Here is a 24,813-nt window from a genome sequence, read left to right on the forward strand (position 1 = left end):
GCACAGAACATGGGGCTTGAACTCACAGACTGCGAAATCATGACTTCGAAGTCCCCGAAGTCGGACTCTCAACCAACTGAGCCACCCAGGCACCCCTATTTTTTTATTTTTTATTATTTATTTATTTATTTATTTTTTTTTTTGTTTTTTAATTTTTTTTTTCAACGTTTATTTATTTTTGGGACAGAGAGAGACAGAGCATGAACGGGGGAGGGGCAGAGAGAGAGGGAGACACAGAATTGGAAACAGGCTCCAGGCTCCGAGCCATCAGCCCAGAGCCCGACGCGGGGCTCGAACTCACGGACCGCGAGATCGTGACCTGGCTGAAGTCGGACGCTTAACCGACTGCGCCACCCAGGCGCCCCTATTTTTTATTTTTTAGAGAAAGAGAGGACTCAGGTGGAGGAAAGGGGCAGACAGGAGGGAGGGAGGGAGAGGGAGAGAGAGAGAGGGAGAGAGGAAAAATCCTAAGCAGGGTACATGCTCTGCTTGGAGCCTGATGTGGGGCTTGATCCCACAACCCTGGGACCATGACCCAAGCCAAAACCAAGAGTTGGATGCTCAACCTACTGAACCACCCAAAGGCCTCTGATCTTTTTTTAAAGGTAAACTCTACCCCCAAACTGAGGCTTGGACTCAAGACCTTGAGATCAAGAGTCATGTGCTCTACCAGCTGAGCCAGCCAGGCACACACCTGTTTTTTGTTTTGTGTTTTTTTTTAAGTTTTATTCTTTTCTTTTTAACTTTATTTTTTATTTTTTAAAACTTACATCCAAATTAGTTAGTATATAGTGAAGCAATGATTTCAGGAGTAGATTCCTTAATACCCCTTACCCATTTAGCCCATATCCGCTCCCACAGCACATCACCTGTTTTAACAGATTGTGTGTGTGTGTGTGTGTGTGTGTGTGTGTGTGTGTGCGCTAATTTCTTCACATCCTTGCTAACCTTGATTATTCACTGTCTTTTTTATTGTAGCCATACCAGTGTGTGTGAAGTGTTGTTAAGTTTTTGTTTTTAATTCTAGTTAGTTAACATAAGGTGTAATAATTAGTTTCAGGTGTCCAATATAGTGATTGTGTTATAGCAATTTAGATATTATTGACTAATCTAGTTAGGCTATTCCTTTTTTAGTGCTAGGTTATAAATATCTCATTCTTAGCTGGAATGTAATGTTTTATGATCATTTATGTAAAAATTTTTTTGATGTTTATTTTTTAAAGTTTATTTATTTTTGAGAGGGAAGGAGAGAAAGCACAAGCAGGAGAGGGGCAGAGACAGAGGGGAACAGAGGATCTGAAGCAGGCTCTGTGCTGACAGCAGAGAGCCTGATGCAGGGCTTGAACCCACTAACTGCAAGATCATGACCTGAGCCACCCAGGCACCCCAATCTTATATTTATTTTTGAGACAGAGATAGAGTGTGAGTGGGGGAGGGGTAGAGAGAGAGGAAGGCACAGAATCTGAAGCAGGCTCCAGGCTCTGAGCTGTCAGCACAGAGCCCGGCGTGGGGCTCAAACTCACAAGTCATGAGATCATGACGCCTGACTGAGCCACGCAGGTACCCTGGTTTTATGATCATTTAAATAGTTTTTTGCATTTTCATCATCCTGTATATATGAAAATTGACACGCACCTAGCCGTAGCCAACATTTATTTAGTACTTCATGTGGCACTATTCTAATGCAGTTTTCATGCAGCATCATGTTAATCTCGACAGAACCCTTAGGAAGTGATAGTATTATTATGGCCATTTTCTAGATGAGAAAACATCATTTAGAGAGATTATGTGATTTTCCCCTTGGTCAAGCAGCCAGTGGGTGATAGAAGCAGAAGCTGACAGAACTTGAGCCCTTAAATATTCTATTGTAATGCTGTATGGAGAGTCCTACTACTTGATATTCCTAGATTTGTAGTTTTACTGTCAGCAAATAACCTGGAGACTACAACACGTAAGTTTGCTGAGGCACAAGCCTTTTTTTTTTTTTTTTTTTTTTTTTTTTTGCCAAGTACTGTTTATTTTGCACGTGCCCACAGCAAGTTTGCACTGAGTAACTGTATTCTATAATAGTAGGCCAGGGCTAGGTGGTGCCAAGAAGAACAGGACATGCAGAAAAGAACAGGAAGGCAAACATCAGGAGCAAATAATTCTTAATTTTTTTTTAACAAATACACTAAAGGATCATGCAATACCACCAGCATTGGATGCAGTCCTGGGGTACCGGTCTGTACACCCCTTTGCAACTGGTTCCATGATAGCAGAATCTGTCATTTCACCTTTATTGTTTTCAGTGACCCCTGTGTTACCTTCAAAATAGAAAAACACACTATCTTTTCTCCGGTAAGACTTTCATTATCCAGTTATCACTGCTGGATGTACTTTCTTTCTGGGCTCTGGTTTGCCTTTCTTCACTGTGGCCATCCCCATGTCACCCACGCCAGCAGCAGGACGTGTATTTAGTGCCTTATCCCCTTTACAGAGATGATATACAGACTCTGGGCTCCTGTGTGGTCAGCATAGTGGATCATGGCTCCTACTGGAAGACCCAGGGAAATCCGGAATTTCACATCGGAGGACTCACCACATCCTCACTTCCACATCTGGAATGCCAGAAGGGGACAGAAAGGCTGAGGCCTAACTCTGAATCTATTTGATTTGAGACAGGTGTGGGGTAATTAGGTAGAGGGTCCTTCTGAGGGTCATTCTGTTTTCTAGTGGACTATAAACATTTGCCAATCTCAGTCTAATGCATTGGCTCTCAAACTAGAGTGTGTATCCGAATCCCTCAGTGGGCAAGTACAGACTCCTGGGCCTCATCTCTAGTTTCTGATCCAGTAGGTCTAGGGTAGGGCCTGAGGATTTGCACTTCTAATAAGTTCCCAGGTGATGCTGACTGGTCTAACGCTGTACTTTTCCTGAATGTTAGGGTCGTCTGTACTGCCTTCTCTTCTTCTTTAATTTTCCTATCTATCAGTCTTCTCCTTCCAGCTAGCTTGTTAGTTCCTGGAAAGCAGTTCAGTTATTGTGGCTTATATTTCTATTTTGACCCCACTGAAGCCAGGATCATGTTGCTCATATAGTAGGTAGTAATCAGGGGAGTGTTTCCTGTTCTTTGGGGATTTTTTGTAATTTTGGCTTTTTGCATTATAAATATTGCAATTAGAATACATTCTAATTGTAAAATTCACTTAAAAATTTTTTTCATGTTTATTTTTGAGAGAGAGAGAAGAGCATGGTGCAAATGGGGGAGGGGCAGAGAGAGGGAGACAGAGATCTGAAGCAGGCTCTGCAGTGCCAGCACAGAGCCCAATATGGGGCTCTAACTCATGAACCATTAAACCATGACCTGAAGTCAGACATTTAACCCACTGAGCCACCCAGGCACCCCTAAAAATCACCTTTATTAGCAGCATCATCACCCTAGTAAGAAGAAAAAAAATTTTTTAAGTAGGCTACACTCTCCACATGGGGCTTGACATCATGACTCTGAGATCAAAAGTTGCATGCTCTAGCATGTTCCAGCCAGCCAGGCAGGCACCCCCACTCCAGCAAAAATTTTAACAGAAAGATAGAAGTGGACGCTAAAGGATCTCAGTGGCCTGTTGGATGATAGCACTGAGGAACTAAGTCCTTGACTGGGGCAGTGCTTATAAAAAAGTGTCAAGTAAATAAAGTGATTTGTAGGATACTGCATCTGGATGCTTTCATCTGAGTTTTAGTAGAGGCTCTTGCCTTTTACATTTAGCATTCTTTGAGATCTTTTTTAATCTTCTGTTTCTGTAGAAGTCCCCCAGAATCAGCATGTCCGTGACTGAGGAGGCGATTCTCGGAGGCCGTGGCAGCCATCCTTCTGCTGGTGGCAGTTCTGTGTTATGCTTTGGACAGGTAACTGTGTGTTTTCTCTCATACCTGGCAAGAATGAGGTGAAGTGAAAAGATATGAGAAAGTAACTTGTAGAGCACTGTCATATATGTGGGTGCTATTTATCATCAGTGGTTTTTCCTTTAGGTGCATTATTTGGGAGTCTGGTGAACTCTCAGGGCATTTTGGAATTTTAGCACCAAAAGACTGATGGTACTGGAGTTTAGATTTACATTGTGTTTATTTTCTTGGATAGGCTCCATATTCATATGGTATAACATTCAAAATGGAACGTAGACTATATGCGAATGAAAAGTCTCACTACTTCCCCATCACTCCTGTTCCCTTTTTGGAGGCATCCAGAGTTTCTGGTGTCATATTCTCTGTGGAGATATGCTGTGCACATAAAAGAGATTCTTAGTTTGTCCCCTCAAATTCTATCTTTGTCTTTACCAGAGATCTGTTTGTGAGCATTTATTTTGTTTACATAGGGCAAGGGGAGAACTGCCAAGGGGACAAAAATCAAAACAAGTAGTAGTATATTATCTGTGTATACAATGGAAAATAATTGTTGAATTAGAGAAGAGGTATAAAACTTTGGAGAGGATGGTGGATTTCCCCTACTCCCTCGCGGGCATAAATGTCATATACAGACCCCGAGGTGGGACATTTCAGTTTATGAATTCTCAAGTTTACTTGAGAAAGTTTTGTAAGGATGGTAGTAACACCTAAGGCATTGGCTCTCAAAATGTGGTCCAGTGACCCCTGAGGGTCCACAAGACTTTTCAGAGTCCATGGGGTCGAAATGATTTCCATAATAACACTAACATATCACTTGCCTTTTCCACTCATTCTCTTGTAAGCGAGTGAACAGTGGGACTTCCAAGGGAATACACAGCATGTAATGACGTTGCTTTGATGGCTGATGGAAGATGTGCCTTAAGAGTTTCTCAGTTTTAATTCCTGATATGGATAGATATAACCTACATAAACAAAAGCTCTTAGGATCCTCAGTACTTTTTAAGAGTGTAAAAGGGTCTGGAGACCAAAACAGTTGGAGACTTGCTGACATAAGGAATGGAGGAAATGCCAATTTAATTTTTCCTTTCTGGATTGCAGTGTCAGTACACAGCAGAAGAGTATCAGGCCATCCAGAAAGCTCTGAGGCAAAGGCTGGGCCCAGAATACATCAGTAGCCGAATGGCTGGAGGCGGCCAGAGGGTAGGAGAGTTTATATGCTTACGAAGTGGGTGCCCATATAGCTGGCTACTCAGATGATCTCGCCAGCTCCCTCTCTGGGTCCTGATGGATTCAGAAGGTTTCTAGTCCTAGGTGTTTCTGAGTGTCTTTGGGAGGGGATGGGTTCCAGCCTTCAGTGTCATCTGAAGTGACCCAAGTTTTGTCTTGAGACTTCCATACCTGCCATCTTGGAGTTTTTATACCGTCTTTTAAAACTGTTTCTTTTGCTTCTAATTGTATCTTCTGTGTATATTTTTGGTCTTCTATAATATATGTCAACCCGAGCCTTGTACATTTTTGGGAACTGAGTTTTGGAAACTGATAGGTGAGTGGATATCTTGCCCCTCTGAGTTTAGTCCCTTCCCTCAGACAAAATATTAGTTCTAACTGGTTTCTTCTGGAAGATCTTTGAAATAAGGTCACTGAGAATTTCCCTGGAATGTTTAAGGGCAGTTTTGCCAAAAAAGCTGGTAAGGAATAAATTAAGTAAATTTTGATTCACATTTAAGTATGGCAAGGAATTTTAACAAGCCCCTTTTCTCCCCCCGTTTAATTTCTTTTTCCAGGTATGTTACATCGAGGGTCACAGGGTAATTAATCTGGCCAATGAGATGTTTGGTTACAATGGCTGGGCACACTCTATCACACAGCAGAATGTGGGTATGTTTCCTGGCAATGGCAACTTCTTTCCCTTACTTTGGCACTAATTTCTGATGAGAGTATTTTGTGGGTGAGGATGTGTAGGGTAGGTATATTTGGTTGCCAGCAGAGGAATGTGGGTGAGGCACAGAGATCAGAATCCTCTTCAACTGGTTCTCTTTCCCACTCCTAGATTTTGTTGACCTTAACAATGGCAAGTTCTACGTGGGAGTCTGTGCATTTGTGAGAGTCCAGTTGAAGGTGAGGGTGATGGAATAGACCTGCTGCCTCTGAGGATCGGGTGGGCGGTGAGAGAGAATGAGCAGGTAGAGAATTCTCTGGACGGTGGCACAGCCAAGCTGGAGAGCTAGGCGCTAGAGCTGTGGCTCAGCCAGTGTTCTTTGGGATGGTGGTAGCCAAACATTCTTACTCATGTGTCCCTAAATGAATTGTGAAAAACTCTTGTTTTCTTGCACATTTTAAGTTTACTCCTAAAAGTTTTCACCGTAAGTATGAATACAGGTCCTCTGCCTTTCAAAAGTTTGTGCTATGCCGCTTTGCGTTTATGGAAGACCTACACTGGTACCTGTTTTCACTTAAATGAAAGAAATCCAAAGAGGATTTTCACTTTTATGACAAAAAGTGAACCCTGGCAGCAAGAGTGGCCCTGCCGAGCTCCTCAGCATCAAGCTCCTATAGCTTTGAACTATATCTGTGAGCAAATATGCTTTATTTTGATTTATTTTGTGCCTCCATTAGCAGGATGTGTCCTGATGTATCAGAGGAGCCTAATAGAGGCCTTTATTTATTTATTTATTTATTTATTTACTTGTTTGTTTGTCTTCAGAGAGAGAGAGAGGGAGAGAGAATGCTTGCGCGAGCAGGGGAGGGGCAGAGAGATTGGGAGAATCCTGAGCAGGTTCTGCACTGTTAGCACAGAGCCCAGTGCTGGGCTTGAACTCCCAAAACTGTGAGATCATGACCTGAGCAGAAATCAGGTGTTGGATGCTTAACTGACTGAGCCACCCACGTGCCACAAAAGAGGTTAGTTTTTGGATCTGGGAATGCTCAAAAAATTTTCCATACAAATTAATGGTACTTCTTTGCTTTATGCTACTTTGGCAAATGAAAGCTTTCATAAGAATGTTCTACTTCTGGGTAATGGGCGAAAGCTGTAGTTGCAAGGGTATATTTCTTGGCATATTGTAAAATTTGACTTTTTTTTTTTTTAATGTTTATTTATTTTTGAGAGAGAGAGTGTGTGCATGAGTTGGGGAGGGGCGGAGAGAGAGAAAATCCCAAGCAGTCTCTGCTCTGTCAGTGCAGATCTCGATGCGGGGCTTGATATCACAAATTGTGAGCTCATGACTGGAGCCTAAATTGAGTTGGACACTTAACCAACTGAGCTACCCAGGCGCCCCCAAATTCGACATTCTAAAATAAATGTATTGTATCTTTTTCTTCCTTTTTTTTTTTATCTACATATAGTTAACATACTGGGATATTTTAGTTCCAGGTGTGCAATATAGTGATTCAACAATTCTGTACATTTCTCATGGCTCATCAGGATAAGTGTACTCTTAATCTCCTTTATCTGTTCCTCCCATAGTTTTTTGTTGCATCATTTTTAAATATACCAATGGATTTTCAGTAATAGGTGATTAAATACTGTCATCTATTTAAAAAAACACATGAGCAAGGTGTTCTTTAATCATGAGAAATTTTACATTGTTTCTTCTTGAACTCCTGTTCTATTTCACCAGTGGCTTTATACTAATATAATATATCAATATATATAAAACAATGTTTGGAATGTATATGTTTAGAACCTTGTTAATAACCTTAGTATAATTCCTCTCTGTGTGTATGTATATATAAAAGTAATTTTTTTGAGTAAATTTTCAGTGACCTTAGGTCTTTAAATTTTTTAAAATTTGGGGCACCTGGGTGGCTCAGTTGGTTGAGTGTCTGACTTTGGCTCAGGTCATGATCTCACAGTTCGTGGGTTTGAGCCCCGTGTCAGGCTCTGTGCTGACAGCTCAGAGCCTGAAGCCTTCTTTGGGTTCTGTGTCTCCCTCTCTCTATCCCTCCTCTGCTTGTGCTGTGTCTTGCTCTGCCTCTCAAAAATAAATAAATGTTAAGAAAAAAAATAAATTATACAAAATCTGGATTGAATTACTATTATAGGTATTATTAACACACAATTGATTAGTCAGTTGTGTCTGTGAGGGAGACAACATAACTACATTAAAATTTGTATACTTAATAAAAATAAATTTTTGTGGAAAATGTATTTCTTAATGAGATGGATGAGGCTTTTTCTTTTTGGATAGTTTATATATCCATAGTTTATTTTTTAAATTAAATTAAAATTTTAAAATATATCCATAGTTTAATATTACTTTTTCCTAGACAGACCATTCAACATTAATTCTATTCTAACTTCTTATTTTTAGTAAATAGTACTGAAAAACCTTATTCACATAATAAACTGGGAATGGAGAGTTTTGTTATAGTGTCACTCATTTCTTTGAATTAACTTTCTGAGTTATATAAAAAATCACAGAGTGTGGGGCGGGGGCACCTGGGTTTCTCAGTCAGTTAAGCGTCTGACTTTGGCTCAGGTCATGATCTCACTGTTCCTGAGTTCAAACCCCGTGTCTGACTCTGTGCTGACAGCTGGAGCCTGGAGCCTGTTTTGAATTCTGTGTCTCCCTCTCTCTCTCTCTCTGCCCCTACCCTGCTCACGCATTGTCTCTGTCTCTGTTTCTCTCTCTCAAAAATAAACATTAAATTTTTTTTTTAAAAAATCACAGAGTGCTATCATCTAAAATTATATTTGGTTCTCTATCAGCTAATAACTCAATCAGGTCTACCTTCATTTTTGGTGAAAGCCAGAAATGGACACCACCTGACTAGTGAAAAGATTTAATATCCAATCATTAGAGTCGTTAAATATAATATTTCACATTTTCTTTTTGTTTAGTGTCCCAGAGGTTTTTATACCTTGGGGTCATGCACCCTAGTGAGATTTAGGGTGGGTTAGCTGTATGCCTTTTTTAAGTAAAAGAGGAGGTGGGAAGGGAGAATTGTCTCACATACTTCCCAGCAGATAAGATCAAGGACATAGTGCTGGAAATTAATTCTCTTACAGTTCTTGGTGCCCATTCATGTGCCCTTTAGCAAGGCTCCTGAGTTAATATGTGCCCAGTGTGGGCACTGTTCAGGGCAAAAAGAGTTGTGTGACAGGGACACACGACTGCAGCTCTTCATGTTGGGCTCTTCCCCCCACAGGACGGCTCATATCATGAAGATGTGGGCTATGGGGTCAGTGAGGGCCTCAAGTCAAAAGCCTTGTCTTTGGAGAAGGCAAGGAAGGAGGCGGTGACAGATGGGCTGAAGCGGGCGCTGAGGTAAGCAAAAGCTAGAGTCTGACCTGCTTCATTTTGATTCTTGTTTCAGAGCAGTTTTGTTTTGTTTTAGTTTGTTTAGAATGTAATACGTTCATGTGGTACAAAAATCAAAATAACCTGAGTCTCCCTCTCCCCTGTACCTCTTGGCCCCGTTTCCTGTTCTCCCGCGTGTCCCCCCATGCTGCTTTATGCTTAGTCAGTCTCCCCTCTTGGGAACACATGGTAGAATACTATCTTCTCTGTTCTGTGCTCGATTTTGCACACCCACTGCCTCAGTCATGGATCGGAGACCTTTCCACGTGAGTACGAGACAGCTTCCCCATTAAGCAGTTTTTCATTGTGTATGTACAGCTTAGTTACATAGAACAGGGTATTTTGCCTTTTTTTTTTTTTTTTTTTTTTTTGGCCTTTGAGAATTGAAGTGAATTGAATCACTAGAAAAACACATGTATGAATGAACATCCACTACAAACTTGCGGTACATAACCAGGCATCCCGAGTGAAGAGCTTCTGTCAGGGAGGTTGTGCTCTAAGTGTGTGTAGCCCACTGTTGCTGGGGAATTGGAGCAGTCCTCAGAAGAAATCTCTGCTCTGGAATTGGTGCTCCATGGCAGGAGGTAGCTAAGGAGTCTTTTCATAGTCCTTGCCTCTTGCTGAGGGCAGGGATGGTGCTGTATTCTGAGAACCTAAAACTAAAGCAGTGCATGAATGTGGCAGGTGCTCAGTAAACATTTTTGGATGTATATTAGGGTCCTTCTCTGCCACAGTTGAGAAGCAACTTGCACAGAGATTCTAACTGTGTTCTCTGATATTACCATGTAATAATTCTCAACCTATTTCACTCTTTTTTTTCCTTACTCTTAGAAGTTTTGGGAATGCACTTGGAAATTGTATTCTGGACAAAGACTATCTGAGGTCACTAAATAAGCTTCCACGCCAGGTATGTTAGAAATGGATGAATGGAATGCATTGCAGTAAAGATATTACTGATTCCCTTGTGTCATGGGTGACTGTTTGGGGATGGAGAGAGAAGAAGGGGAGACTCAGCCCTTTAGAGGGTCTGGAATGTGTATTTCTGACTTGTTTGAATATCAGAGCAACAGGAACCAATGGCCTTGTTTTACAGATGAGGACATTGAAGCCCAGAGAATGTATGCTAGTTGTTTCTTCTACACGGAGCGCTGTGTTCGGGAATGGTCTGAGAACCCTGCAGCACCACCATTTCTTAGAAACACTGAGAACCACACCTCTTCCACCTTCTTGCTTTTCCTTAGCTGGAGTGGATTTAAGGTGTAGATCCTCTTGTTTCCGTCTCTGCCTATCGCACGAGCTGAGCCTTTGCGAGAGAGGGGTCTGGAAATCGTGTATCCCCTGTAGTCACTCTTGGCCTGGGCTGAGTTGGGTTCTGGAATGTTCCTGGTGCCTGGAGGAGTGGCTGCCTTCCCCATGACATTCTCTGAGGCCCCGGGGAGCATTCCCTGTCTTGTACTTGAGGGGCTCTTGGGGTGGAGACCCTAACAGAGGCGTGTGTCAATTGGCATCTGTCAAAACTCCACTCTTTCCCTTGTTAAGATCCTTTTACACGTTATTAGGCTTGTATTTTCTTAAGGCCTTTTGCATCTGTGTTGTTAGGGATATCACTCATAGGTTTTTTTTCCTCTCTTTTTTAAATTGTGGTAAAAAACACATAACAAAATTTACCATTTTAGCCATTTGTAAGTGTACAGTTCACTGATGAAACAGATCTCCAGAACTTTTTAATCTTGAGATACTGCAACTCGATACCCAAAACACAGCTCCCCTTTCCCCCTTCTCATAGCCCCTGGTTACCACATTCCACTTAACTGTCTATGAATTTGACTACTTTAGATGCCTCATGTAAGTGGAATCATGCTGTTTGTTTTTTTTGAGTAACTTATTTGATTTAGCGTAATGTCCTCGTTTCATCTATGTTGTGGCCTGTTGATTTGTTGATGATTTTTCTCTTGCTGCTTCCAAGATTTCTCTTTGTCTTTGACTTTTTAAAAATTGAGATATAAGTGACATATAACATTATTTTAGTTTAGGTATACAACATAATAATTTGATATTTGTATATGTTATGAAATGAATGACATAATAAGTCTCATTAACATCCATCACCATACCTAGTTACACATTTTTTTATGATAACTTTTAAGATTTACTCTTTTAGCAACTTTCAGATATACAATACAATATTATTAGCTACAGTCACTATACTGTACATTACATTCCCATGACATATTTTTATAGCTGGAGGTTTGTACTTTTTGACCCCCTTCACCCATTTTGCCTGTTACCTACTGTATCCCTGGCAACCACCAATCTGTTCTCTGTACCTATGAGCTCTTTTTTTTTTCTCCTGCAGATTCTGCATATAAGTGAGATACAATGTTTGTCTTTCTCTATCTGACTCATTCCACTTAGCATAATGCCCTTGAGGTGCATCCACGTTGTGGCAAATAGCAAGTTTCCTTCTTTATGGCTCAGTAATATTCCATTGCATGTGTACTACATTTTCTTTATCCATTCATCCGTGGATAGACACTTAGGTTATTTCCATATGAACATGGGGAGCAGATATGTTTTTGAGTTAGTGTTTTTGTTTTCTTTGGATAAATATCCAGAAGTGGACTTGGTGAATCTCATGGTAGTTCTATTTTTAATTTTTTGAGGAACCTCCATACTGTTTTCCACAGTGGCTGCACCAGTTTTCATTCCCACCATTAGTGCACAAGGTTTCACCTTTCTCCACATCCTTGCCAACGCTTTTTATTTTTTTGATAATAGCCACTCTGACAGGTGTGAGGTGATATCTCATTGTGGTTTTGATTTGCATTTCCCTGATCATGAGTGATGTTGAGTATCTTTCCATGTGTCTGTTGACCATCTGTGTGTCTTCTTTGGAAAAATGTCTATATAGATACAGTTCCCATTTTTTAATTGGATTGTTTATTTTGTTGCTATTGAGTTCTTTACATATTTTGGATATTAACTCCTTATTGATTATATCATTTACAAATTTTTTAAAAAAATATAATTTGTTGTCAAATTGGCTTCCATACAACACCCAGTTCTCATCCCAACAAGTGCCCTCAATGCCCATCACCCACTTTCCCCTCTCCCCTACACCCCATCAACCCTCAGTTTGTTCTCTGTATTAAGAGTCTCTTATGGTTTGCCTCCCTCCCTCTCTGTTTGTAACATTTTTCCCCCTTCCCTTCCCCCATGGTCTTCTGTTAAGTTTCTCAAGATCCACATATGAGTGAAAACATATGGTATCTGTCTTTCTCTGACTGACTTATTTTGCTTAGCATAATACCCTCCAGTTCCATCATTTACAAATATTTTCACCCATGCAGTAGGTAACCTTTTCATGTTGACAGTTTCTGTTGCTATACAAAAGCATTTTAGTTTGATGTAGTCCTGCCTGTTTATTTTCTTTTGTTGGCTCTGCTTTGGTGTCACATTCAAAAAGTCATCACCAAAACCAGTGTTAAGGAGCTTATCACCTGTGTTTTTTTCTAGGAGTTTCATGGTTTCAGGTCTTACACTCATGTCTGTACTTCATTTTGTGTATATTTGTATATTGTGTCAGATAGTGGTCTGGTTTCATTCTTTGCACGGGCTATCCATTTTTCCAACACCATTTATTGAAGAGACTGTCCTTTTGACATTGTACATTCTTGGCATCTTTGTCATAAATTTGTTGATCATATACATGGGTTTATTTCTGAGCTCTCCTTTCTTTTCCATTGATCTATGTGTCTTTATGAAAATACTGTTTTGGTTACTATAGCTTTGTAATATAGTTTGAAATCAGGTAGCATGATGCCTCCAGCTTTGTTCTCAATATTGCTTCGGTTATTTGGGGTCTTTTGTGGTTCCATACAAACGTTAGGATTGTTTGTTCTATTTCTGTGGAAAATGCCGTTGGCATTTTGATAGGTATTACATCGAATCTGTAGATTGTTTTGGGTTGTTTAGGCATTTTAACAATATTAATTCTTCCAGTCCATACCATGAAATACCTTTCCATTTGTTCTTCAGTTTCCTTCATTAGCGTCTTGTAGTTTTCAGTGTATGGGTCTTTTACTTCCTTGGTTCATTTATTGCTAAGTATTTTATTCTTTTTGATGCAATTGTAAATAGGTTTGTTTTCTTAATTTCTCTTTCTGGTAGTTTGTAACTAGTGTGTTGTCTTTGACTTTTGGCAGTTTGATTATAATGTGTTTTGGTGTGAGCCTCTTTGGGTTTAGTTTAGTTAGCCTCTTTGGGCTTCTTGAATTTATACATATTCTTTCCTCAGATTTTGGAAGTTTTGGGCCCATTATTTCTTCAGATAATCTCTCTGCCCCTTTCTCTTTCTCTTCTTCTGAGATTCTTGTAATATATAGTGTGACAAGTGTCCTATAGGCCCCCTTAAGCTTGGTCATATTTCTGCATTCTTCCTTTGGTTTGCTTCTCTGAGATGATTTCAAATGACCTGTCTTCCTGTGGGCTGATCCTTTCCTCTGTCAGATCGAGTTTGCTGTAGAATCCCTCCAGTGAATTTTTCAGCTGTTACTATATTTTTCAGCTCTGGAACTTGTTAGTTGCTATTTAATAGTTTTTCTTTGTTGATGTTCTCATTTCATCCATGCATCATTTTGCTAATTTCATTAGCTGTCTGTGTTCTCTTTTAGCTGATTGAGCATTTATGATAGTTATTTTAAATTCTTTGTTAGGCAGTTTATAGATTGCATTTTTTTTAGAGTCTGTTTTTGGAGTTTTATTTTGTTACTTTGTTTGGTCCACATTTCCCTGTTTCTTTAAATGCCATATGATCTTTTGTTGAGATGTGGCATTTAAGAAAACAACCACCAGTCCCAGTCTTTATGTACTGGTTTTGTGCAGGGGAAGAACTTTACCAGTTGGCCCACCTAGAGGTTCTAGGACCTCTCAAACCTCTTATGATCTCTTTCTCCTCCTGGCATCTCACTGCATAACTGTAGCACAACTATTCTTGTGCTCATCTCTGTTTTTAGTGGCTTTCAAACTCTGTTGCTGGTCTCATCATTGTGCTGAGTCAGGTGAGACAGAAAGCAATGCCATGGGCAGCTCTAGACAAGCCACAACATTGGATGCACAGTCTACTCCTTTGTTTCCATCCCAGAGGAAAAGCTCAGTACGTGAGGTTTCTTCCTGGTTGTGCTACTCACTGCTGGGTAGGGGCAGGGGCGGGGCACAAGTGGCCACGCAAAATGCCAGTTTTCCTACCCCTTTTGCTGGAATCTTGTCTTGGTTTTATGCTGGCTTGAGGCCTGTCACTTCTTAGCTGGTCACCGGGGTTCTCAGAAAGGTATTCTAGTTTGTATCTTGGTAACTCAGTGTCTCTAGGGGAAGGGCCCGTGGAGCTTCTGAGTCTACCATTCTGCTAACATCCTCCCTTTCTTTTTTACTCTTAGTTTTTAAATGAATTAAAAAAAATTTTTTTTTTCATGTTTATTTATTTTTGAGAGAGAGACAGAGCACAGGCAAGGGAGGGGCAGAGAGAGGGGGGTACATAGAATCCAAAGCAGCCTGCAGGCTCTGAGCTGTCAGCACAGAGCCTGACGTGGGGCTTGAACTCAGGAACCGTGAGATCGTGACCTGAGCCGAAGTCGGAGGCTTAACGGACTGAGTCACCCAGGTGCCCCAGTTTTTAAATGAATTTTTAAAATGAAGTGCAAATTATACACAGAAAACTGTATAATTCATAATGGCACAGCCTGATGAATATTTAGTAGTGAACACAGCTATTTATCTCCCAGATAAAAAAACATTACCAGTACCCCAAAGCCCCCATTTGCCACTCCCATTCACTACCTTGACTTCTCTTTTGAAAAGTAACTACTGTCCAGACTTCTCTAGTCTGTTAGCCTCATAGATTTCCTTCCCTTCCCTTTCATTTCTTTTTCTTTTCTTTCTTTTCTTCCTCTCTTTCTGTAATATACACCCAATGTGGGGCTCAAAGTCACAACCCTGAGATCAAGGATTGGATGCTCTACCAACTAAGCCAGTCGGGTGCCCCAGTCTTGTAGGTTTTTTTTTGTTTTTGCACTTTATATAAATGAAATTGTATAGTTTGTGCTTTATAAAAATCCATTGAAGTGTTAACATGTACATATAAACATGTAGAAAAGTACACATATCATAAATGTTCAGCTTGATGAGCATAGCCATAGAACCATCTGAAATCAAAGCAAAATATTATCAGTGTCCCAGAAGCCTCAATAGTGTTCCTTGCAGTGACTGCAAAGCTCTCCCCTCCTCATCACTACTAAGGAAAACCTCTTTTAACAATATAGGTTTGGGGCGCCTGGGTGGCGCAGTCGAAGCGTCCGACTTCAGCCAGGTCACGATCTCGCGGTCCGTGAGTTCGAGCCCCGCGTCAGGCTCTGGGCTGACGGCTCGGAGCCTGGAGCCTGTTTCTGATTCTGTGTCTCCCTCTCTCTCTGCCCCTCCCCCGTTCATGCTCTGTCTCTCTCTGTCCCAAAAATAAATAAACGTTGAAAAAAAAAATTAAAAAACAAACAAACAAACAAAAAAAAAACAATATAGGTTAGTTGGCCTTTTTGCACCTTGGGGAATCAAACAGTATGAACTGTTTTGTGTCTGGCTTTCAATTGACATGTTTGTGAGATTCACTCATGTCACATGTAGCATTTTCATTGCTGTATACTTTTCTATTGTGTGAATATAGCACAGCTCATTTTCCCATTCTGTCTAATAGACGGAGTTTTGGAGTAGTTTTTGGTTGTTTTGAATAGGGCTGCGGTTAGCATTCTTGCATGTCTTTTGATGCATACACACCCATTTATCTTGGGAATGAATTATTGGGTCGGGTCAGAGAATAGGCATATGCTTCGTTTTAGATCTTTCCAGTGTTCATTGTGGTTGTATTAATGTACACTCCTGCACCGTGGTTTATAGTTTCAGCTGTTTCAGGTCTCTGGCAGCACTTAGCATTGTGAGTCTTTCAAACTTTTTTCAAAGTTCATTTTTTTTTTTGTAGTAAAATATATATAACAAAACTTATCATCTTAACCATTTTAAGTGTAGTTAGTGGTGTTATAAACCTTCCTTCTGTTGTACAGCTGTCACCACTGTCCATTTCTAGAACTCTCTTTTTAGCTTCCTGCTTCCTTTTCCCTGTAGCCCCTGGCAGCTGCCATTCTACCTTCTGCCTCGTTTTTTTGACTACTCTAAGTATGTACCTCCTGTACATGGAATCATACATATTTGCTCTTTTGTGACTGGCCTATTTCACTTAGCATAATGTCCTCAGTGTTCATCTGTGTTGCATACGCTATTTTATTTTATTATTTTATTTAAAAATTTTTATTTTTACATAATCTCTACACCCATTGTGGGGCTCGAACTCATGACCCCAAGATCCAGAGTTGCATGCTCCACCTACTGAGGCAGCCACGTGCCCCAAGCTCATTTATTTTTAATCTACTATTTACTTTCCAATGTAGATTAGAAATTTCATAATGTAATGAAATTATTTTCAGGTTATTAATTACAAATTTTATTTTTTTGAGAGAGAGAATCCTAAGCAGGCTCCACAGCACATTGCCCAATGCAGGGCTCAATTTCACGATCGTGAGATCATGACCTGAGCTGAAATCAAGAGTCATTCGCTTAACTGACTGAGCCACCAGGTGCCCCTCAGATTATCTTTATTAAAATTAGCATCCATATGAATCGAGACAGTTCTCCCAAGTGAAAAGCTCTGGGTTTCTATAGTGCTCAGGGCCTGGAAGTACAACATATTGCCAAATGCCATGAAGTACAGTTAGTTCTCACATTTGGTGAGATGCAGGAACTACCCTAAATTGGGAGACGTCAGTGCTTTCCAAGTCTTCTTCCTCCTGTCATTTGAAGGACACTTAGTTGTGCCGTAGCAACCTGTGAGTGTTGTACTGAGGAGAGTTGTATTTTGGGGGAAGTCCTGGAAGAAAGGCCAGAGAAAGTACAGGCCTCCACAAGGAGTATGTGTGATCATTTCCACGAAAAAGAGACAAAAAGTAGACAGCATCAGACAGATCCAGCTGCCCACAAAAGATTCAAATTAGGATATATAGAACATTTGCCTTGAATCATAAAGTAAGATTCCTTTTTACCAAAATTTGATTACTACAGAAAGGTATAAAGTAGAAAATGAAATTGTTTTACTTCTCCCATATAATTAAAAATGTTAGTTGAAGCACAGATCGAAGTATGGATCCTTTGTCTCAGCTTCTCAGGATCTAGAGGGCACGATGGATAGTGGATGGTCAAATACCATTTTCCAGGAATCTAGACCTTGAAGGCAGGGAAAAGGAAGGGGAAGCACACTTGGAAGAAGTTATTTACCTCCTTTCTTCCCTTATTAGTTGCCTCTTGAAGTGGATTTAACTAAAGCAAAGAGACAAGATTTTGAACCCTCTGTGGAACAAGCAAGATACAGCAGCTGCCGGCAGAACGTGACTCTGGGACCCCCGAAACCACAGGAGGTGACCTCCCCTTGCAAACCAAGCCGCTCAGATGATCCCCACCTCGTGAAACAGGAAGACAAGGCCGGCAGCTCCCGGTATGAGGCCTCGGTTCCCTCTCTTTCTCTTCTCAGTCTTCGTGACCTCCATTTTCACCTCCTGAGCTAGCAGACTGGTCTGTGTCCTCCCTCAAGAGTTTACTTCGTTAACTCAGCCCCGCCTTATTGCTCTTCTGATGCAGAAGCCTGGCCTCCGCCATGGAGAGCGATGCCACGTACCAGCGGAAGCTCCGGCAAAAACAGTTGCAGCAGCAGTTCCGGGAACAAATGGAGAAACAGCAAGTGCAACTATCTGCTCCATCAGTGGAAAAGAAGAATCAGGGTGTGTGAGGAGGATGGGAGCGGAGGCCCTGGGGAGGGGTCCCGAGGGACTAGCCTGATCCTCTGCCAGTATGTACGGTTACGTCCAAACCAGAACTCAGTAGGACATCAGGTCAGGATAGAGTCTAAGCAATTAAGACTGTATGAAATCCTGCCATGCATTTCCCCATTTCTAAAGACGCCCTCATCTATCTTCAGGGAAGGAAAGGGGCCTTGACATAATCTAGAACTAGAAATTTTAGGGTATATAACTTTTTTTTTCCCCTTTCAGCTACTTTGGCCATCTCCGTATTAGAAAGCTTTTCTGAGTCGTCTGTGAACATGAGGCAAAATTGTTTGAAGATAATTGTCTTTCCCAGAGAGTAGAAACAAAGGGCTTATCCCAGACCAACTGGATAGTTGCTTTAGGAGAAATGAACCTTGTTTTCTCCCCAATTTAGTGAGAAGAAAAGAGAATCGTGATTTTAGCCTCATGCAGATCTGTATGTAGGTAGGAATGGGACCAGGAATCTTGGATCTCCTATTGGCTGTGCCAGGAACCAGCGTAACTCTAGGCAGCTTTGCACTTCTGAGGTGCTCCCTCCAACAACTGAGTGATTCTGATTTTGTCCTCTCTCACTCGCTCTCCTGTGAACTGTAGCAGCACCGCCAGCACTTCCTGTGAAACACAGCACCCCCATAACTGTTTCTGAACCACACACGGAGAAAGACTTCCTCACAGGTCAGTAGGAGCTAAAGGAATGACTTAAGTATTAATATACGTACTTATTATTATTTTTTAATGTTTATTTTTTTTTTTTGAGAGAGACGAGTGTGAGCGAGGGAGGGGCAGAGAGAGAGAGGGAGACATAGAATCTGAAGCAGGCTCCAGGCTCTGAGCTGTCAGCACAGAGCCCAATGCGGGGCTTGAACCCACGAACCGTGAGATCACGACCTGAGCCGAAGTCTGATGCATACCGACTGAGCCACCCAGGCGCCCCAATATAGGTACTTATTAAATGAAACCTACGAAATGCACTTTTGGTAGTCACTAATACATTTTAAGAGAGACATAAAAATCCTCATTTTAATCTTATAGCCCCACAAAGTTTTAGAAAAAGAGAGGACACGTAATGGACTGCAGGCAGTTCTGACAGCACATGCTCAGCTCCTCTATGGTCCTAAGAGAAACTCTGGCATACTTTTAGTGGACAGGGAGAGAGAAGTTCCAAAAGCTGTCATAGTCCACTCACGACATGGAATTTCTTATGACGTTTTTCCCAGTGCTTTGTGAGAACACTTCTTTGTTGATGCTGCGTTTTCCCACGATCTCTGTCCTTGCAGACAGTCTTGGAATGTGGGATATGGATCCGGATGCAGAGGACAGTGATGTGAAGCCCTTGTCTAGGCCAGAACCACTCCAGACCCCTGCCACACCAGTCCTGAAACACCAGGTGGTGACCTGGAATAGGACCCCACAGGACCTCTGTCACCAGGATCCACAAGCAAAATCTGGACCCAGGCAACTCCAAACTCACAACAGTAACCAAGAGATAACAGGTAGCGAGAGTGTTCAGCAACAAAAATTGAAGGGAGAACTTGGGTTAATTCTTTGCATTTTAAAGAAAGAATGATGAATTCCATTTTAAGAAGTTGTATAATATTATGCCAGAGGAATATCAGTGTAAGAAAATGAAAGATAACTGGCTTATACGCCAGAACTTTTCCTCTGGGGGCCCTGACTTCAGGTGTAACTCCTTATAACCCTTGATAGTAGTAGGAAGCTTAAGCATGACTGACTGAAGAACTTTATCTATTAAAGTGGGCCCATCATGTTTGGTATTGCAACTTGATCTAGAGATAACACAAAGATCTACCCTCATAACAATTTTTATTCATCTTTTAGGTTTAATGTTTATTTTTGAGAGAGACCACGCGTGCACAAATGAATGGGGGAGGAGCAAGGGGGGGTGTTGGCGGTGAGGCAGAGGATTTGAAGCAGGTTCTATACTGACAGCAGCGAGCGCGAACTCACGAAGCATGAGATCATGACCTGAGCCATAGCTGGATGCTCAACTGAGCCACCCAGCTGCCCCACTGGCCTTTCAAATTTTAGCTGTCAGTTTCTTATTTTAAAATCATGGCAGTCCTATTTAAATGATTTTTTTTCTTCCATAGTAAACTGTGATTTCTATGACAAGAACCAAGACTTGAAGAAAAGGAAACTGGATCCGTCTTAACTGAGGCTCCGGTCACATCATTGGACTTTGTCACAAAAGGGACTTCCGAAAACTACTTTTTGGTCATGAAATTGTTCATCATTCCTAGGGAATGAGCTTTATTTCCAAGGATTTACCTTGCTTCATTCTGAACTTTACCTGAGGATGAGTGTTGGAGCCTACTGCAGATAGAGCAGAGCAGTCAGAAAGCCCTTTTAATGTTTATTTATTTTTGGGACAGAGAGAGACAGAGCATGAACGGGGGAGGGGCAGAGAGAGAGGGAAACACAGAATCGGAAACAGGCTCCAGGCTCCGAGCCATCAGCCCAGAGCCTGACGCGGGGCTCGAACTCCCGGACCGCGAAATCGTGACCTGGCTGAAGTCGGACGCTTAACCGACTGCGCCACCCAGGCGCCCCAGAAAGCCCTTTTAAAAAGCTTGTCACACACTGCAGTGGGGAGGCTCTACGACTGAACACCTCTCTGGCTCTTGAGGATCTTCTCTATTTATTCCTAAGCTCTTACATTAGTAAGTAGAGGCATTTCAGGAGTCATCAGTGGCTACCTGCCTTCAAGCAATATAAGCCATACTACGAAGCACGGACTTTAACCACCACCTATATCAAGTTATTGTTAATGTCTGTCTTCTTTGAACTTTAGGTCTCCACATTTATTGCTGTCCACACCACACTGTGTATCCTAAGAACAAAGACTAGAGTGGGGTTTCGCTACTTTGCATCAATCCAGCCTGCCATCTTCATCTATGATAATCTCTCCTTTATAGGTTTATGAAGTCACTGTCCTGTGGTTTTTTTCCTTATCAAGGGAATGATCTAGGACCAAAGAAAAGGCATTTTAAGAAAGCAAAATAAATTCTTTTTAACAAAAAATGTAAGTAGGTGTTTATATTTTTGCATTTCACATGTGAAGGTGGCTTTGTATCTCAAAAAATTTTTTTCGTATAGTTTCAGATGTTTCATAATTCTTCCCCCCAAATAATGAGTTTGCAGGTTTACTTTTTAAGTAAAACAGTACCTTGGGCTGTGCCTTTTATCTGATCTTCACGCTGTGGCTTTTATAAATTTTTTGCATCAAACAGCCATCTGTGGGAAGCTATGAACCCGAGGCAGGGAATTCCTGAAGTACAGGAAGGCAGCCGTTTCTGTTCCTTCGGAAGATGATGTAGCTTACCCTGATTTTCCTTTTACCTTACTACCTCGTCACATGGATTTGGTCATATGTTCATCTTTTGATTTTGACACCCTTACCACTTTCGTCAGAAAAAACCTTTTTCTGAAGCATAATCTTAGTTTAGTTCAGGACTGCTAAAGAGGTCCTGGAGTTAGGAATCTAGTTATATAAATTGTACACAACTCAAAAGTGAGCTAATGAGATCATGAAAAAGGAATTTGCTGGAAATGAAAGCCCACAGCTCAACAAAAGCAAGTTTGGTTTATTTGAATGGTTTCATTAAATAAGTCTACAAAGGTAACAAACTGAAGCACAAAGCGCAATCTTACAAGAAGCGCAACACCCAGAGTTAGTGCAAAATGTACAATTAACGGCTGCTGAGAAACCCCCAAGGTTTGAATTTAGTTTATTTGTTTTTCTAAACAGTGTACATTGTTAAATAATGTAAGGAAAACATTTATAATTCAGAAAGATTTTTGTAATGTGGAAAAAGATACTCAAAGTGTACTATTAACACAAAAATAATTTAAACAGTTCAGTAGCGCTAGTTCATTCCTCTAGGCTTCAGTTATTTCATCCACAGGAGGGAAGAAAAATCAACAGTAAATAAAACCAGTTCTTACTCTTTGTGTGTAAGTGAAGAGATCTCAAAATTAAGCCAAAATAACAAAAAATAATGTGCTGCATTTGGTTCCCTCGTTCCTCCAGTAGAAAGTATAGTCTCATTCATCTTAGGTGGTCCGTTTCTCATTTACTCAGCACCTTCTTTGTTCTATTCTTACTCTTACCATCTCCCCAAGGATCTTAAGCAGAGAATAAATAAGTAAACAGCTTTGAAGTAGGGCTTGGAACCCCTGTTAATTTCTACTTTCCTAAACCTTCAGCTCTCATTTGCATCTTTGGGACCTAGGCTAACTTAATACAGGACCCATGAAGGAACGGCAGGACAGGACAGCCAACCAGGCTCTTCCTGTTGTGGGGATTCCTGGGATGTGCCAGTTGAGGTGGGTCAGAGATCAGAACTATGTTAATTTCCCAACTCAAGTGAAAAGAAGCACCCCCTAAATTAAGAGTTCTAGCTTCTTTCCCCATCTTCAGAGATAACAGAGATCTAAACATAGCCAATTAGGAGTATTTCCTGAAAGCTCTGAAAATAACAGAACTGCCCATTACAACTAGGCATAGCACTAAATAATACTGATTGGTTGCAGTTATTACTTAAGGGGAGTATTTGTTTATATGAAAATGTGAGAATATCAGTTGCAATTCTAGAAAAAGAGGTGGCACAACAGACTTAGGATTCTGCAACCATCTGGACATCACATAGGAAATGAGTAGGAATAAGCACTCTTTCTTACAATGCTTAATTCAGATGTGGGTCCACTTTCCACAAAATACAGTACCCCAAGCTGGGAAATGCAGGAGACATTTGCAACAAGAGGAAAGCAATCCATACAGTTTTTCTTAGAGCAACTTTCTCCATCTGTGACTCTTCACTACCAGTTTCCCAACTTAAAAACTAGCCCCCACTCCCTTTATATTCAGCCATTTCTACTAGGTCTTGTCTGTTCCAGCCTGGCTCAAGTAAGGCTTATGGCACCCACAGGCCAGGCATCACATATCTTCATAACGAGTTTGTTCTCCCATTCTTAGTCTTCCTTTTTCTTCATTTATCACACACCACCCTTAATCTTTTAAATTGTCCAATTTTGTTACGAAACCCCTCCTCACTGTTCCTGAAACAGAACTTTCTGCTTTCAACCACTGATGTCAACTTAACTTCTCACCCTGCTCATCTTACGCCTGCTCTAGACAAAATTGAATGACTTAAAAGAAAAAAAAAATACTCTTTCAGTTTCCCTTTGGCATAATCCTCTGCTGGGGTCACATGGACCTATTATCCTTCCATACGCCCTCTGCTGATTTGGGGTCTGATGAGAAGTTGGTGCTAATGGCAGAAGCAGTAGAAGTCCAAGGCACTAAGATATCCAGCAAGCAATACTGGGAGAACAGAAGTATTCAAGTACAGTAATTTATACAATCTTACATTCACATTTATTTATCTACTACAATGGAAATACAAAGGAAAAAGCTAAAGTGTCTCAATAAGTAAAGGACAGAGCTTGCTTTTTTTCAACTTTTTAAACCTTTCGTATTTTACTCTTAAAACTACTGTTGTCCAACAACATTTATATATCACAGTGTTTCCACATCAAAACTGATGGCAAAGTTACATGTCCGCAGGGAACTTAATTTTTTTTCCTAATTGCTAATGCTGCAGTCAAAGCTGCTAATATCATTTGCTTAAAAGCACTAATGACCTATCATAAGAAAGGGTTGAAACCTCAGTCCCCTGGTGTTTTTCACTGGGTTCTAAAGAGCAAAAAGAAAGAAAGAAACAAAAGAAGAAACAAAGAAAGAAAAAAAAAAAGGGAGGGGGGAACAGGGTAGGAGAGAGCCCAATAGGTTTTTTGTGTTGTGGTTTGGATTCTTGAGGGAATAAGGGATTTGGGGTGGGTACCAACATTAAGAGCTCCACCCACTTGAAAATCCAGATGGGGTTTGGTTTTTCCACTGACTGAGCTCTCTTGTGGCTTTCTGATAAATGATTTTCTTTCCTAGCCCTTGCTATTGGGTGTAGAGAACAGGAAAGCATAGTTTGAAACCGCCCCATCACAAGAAAGCTGCTCTTTCCCTCTTGTTCCACTCCAATAAATGGTGAAGGGGGAGGGAGATTCTCAATTCTGAGGGCTCTAAGCGGTATTAAAAACATTCCTTTCTGGCAAGAAATAACCAGTTAAATGCAGCACTAGTAGTTAGTATATAGGCTACTTTCCCATTCCCCCCTCCCGCCCACCCCTCAGCATTCCATCTCCTGCCCCCAAATCTACTCGGTTAATGTCTCTAGGTCTAAGTGGTCCGCAAGTTGGAACCTGGGGGGTTGCTGATGGATTTCTGCAAATTGCTGATGTTGAAATTCTGTAAGGAGGCAGTTCCCACAGGTTGGAACTGGCCAAGTGGCTGTGGTGTTGGGCCACCTGTCCCACTCCACTGAGTGCCAAAGGGGGGAGCTGGAAAACCGTACTGCTGTGGGGGGCACATGGACTTGGTGAAGTGACCTAGAGAGGTAGCTGATGCAGCAGAGATGGGGGCAGAACCACCCAGGTTTGAGGTCATGGAGATGCACAGCTGACCAGGTGCGGAGAACTTCCTTGCCATTCCAGGGCCCTGAAAACAAAACAACTACATGTAAAGTCCGGTGTGGGTGTAACCCATGGGTGTGAAATGGGTAGTACTGAAATATAATTCTAGGACTGGGGCTGGTCTAATCTTACAGGGTATAGCGAAACCAAAACTCGCACCAAACCTT

The 24,813-nt window shown here is 41.2% G+C and overlaps 2 protein-coding genes and 1 pseudogene across 16 annotated transcripts in view; 1 reads left to right on the forward strand and 2 right to left on the reverse strand.

Annotated features, from left to right (window-relative positions):
* RAD52 (RAD52 homolog, DNA repair protein) overlaps positions 1 to 20,465 on the forward strand; it is a 33,107-nt gene extending 12,642 nt beyond the window's left edge. For 2 of the 6 annotated variants that reach the window (XM_030321401.1, XM_030321403.1), the window contains exons 2-12: positions 3,784 to 3,885; positions 4,981 to 5,082; positions 5,667 to 5,760; positions 5,933 to 6,000; positions 9,034 to 9,152; positions 10,017 to 10,092; positions 17,576 to 17,772; positions 17,916 to 18,055; positions 18,695 to 18,775; positions 19,378 to 19,593; positions 20,212 to 20,465. In XM_030321401.1, coding sequence (XP_030177261.1) covers positions 3,802 to 3,885; positions 4,981 to 5,082; positions 5,667 to 5,760; positions 5,933 to 6,000; positions 9,034 to 9,152; positions 10,017 to 10,092; positions 17,576 to 17,772; positions 17,916 to 18,055; positions 18,695 to 18,775; positions 19,378 to 19,593; positions 20,212 to 20,273 — 1,239 coding nt within the window. In that variant the 5' untranslated portion in view covers positions 3,784 to 3,801 and the 3' untranslated portion in view covers positions 20,274 to 20,465. The other 4 variants (XM_030321406.1, XM_030321405.1, XM_030321407.1 and 1 more) reach the window with 4 other exon arrangements.
* On the reverse strand, positions 2,182 to 2,600 carry LOC115518111 (annotated as a pseudogene).
* Positions 20,466 to 21,685: 1,220 nt separating the features above from the next.
* WNK1 (WNK lysine deficient protein kinase 1) overlaps positions 21,686 to 24,813 on the reverse strand; it is a 163,232-nt gene continuing 160,104 nt past the window's right edge. For all 10 annotated transcript variants that reach the window (XM_030321400.1, XM_030321394.1, XM_030321392.1 and 7 more), the window contains one exon: positions 21,686 to 24,671. In XM_030321400.1, coding sequence (XP_030177260.1) covers positions 24,354 to 24,671 — 318 coding nt within the window. In that variant the 3' untranslated portion in view covers positions 21,686 to 24,353. The remainder of the gene's footprint in view (positions 24,672 to 24,813) is intronic.

Source organism: Lynx canadensis, chromosome B4 (genome assembly GCF_007474595.2).
Source record: "Lynx canadensis isolate LIC74 chromosome B4, mLynCan4.pri.v2, whole genome shotgun sequence".
In the NCBI taxonomy this organism is placed as follows: domain Eukaryota; kingdom Metazoa; phylum Chordata; class Mammalia; order Carnivora; family Felidae; genus Lynx; species Lynx canadensis.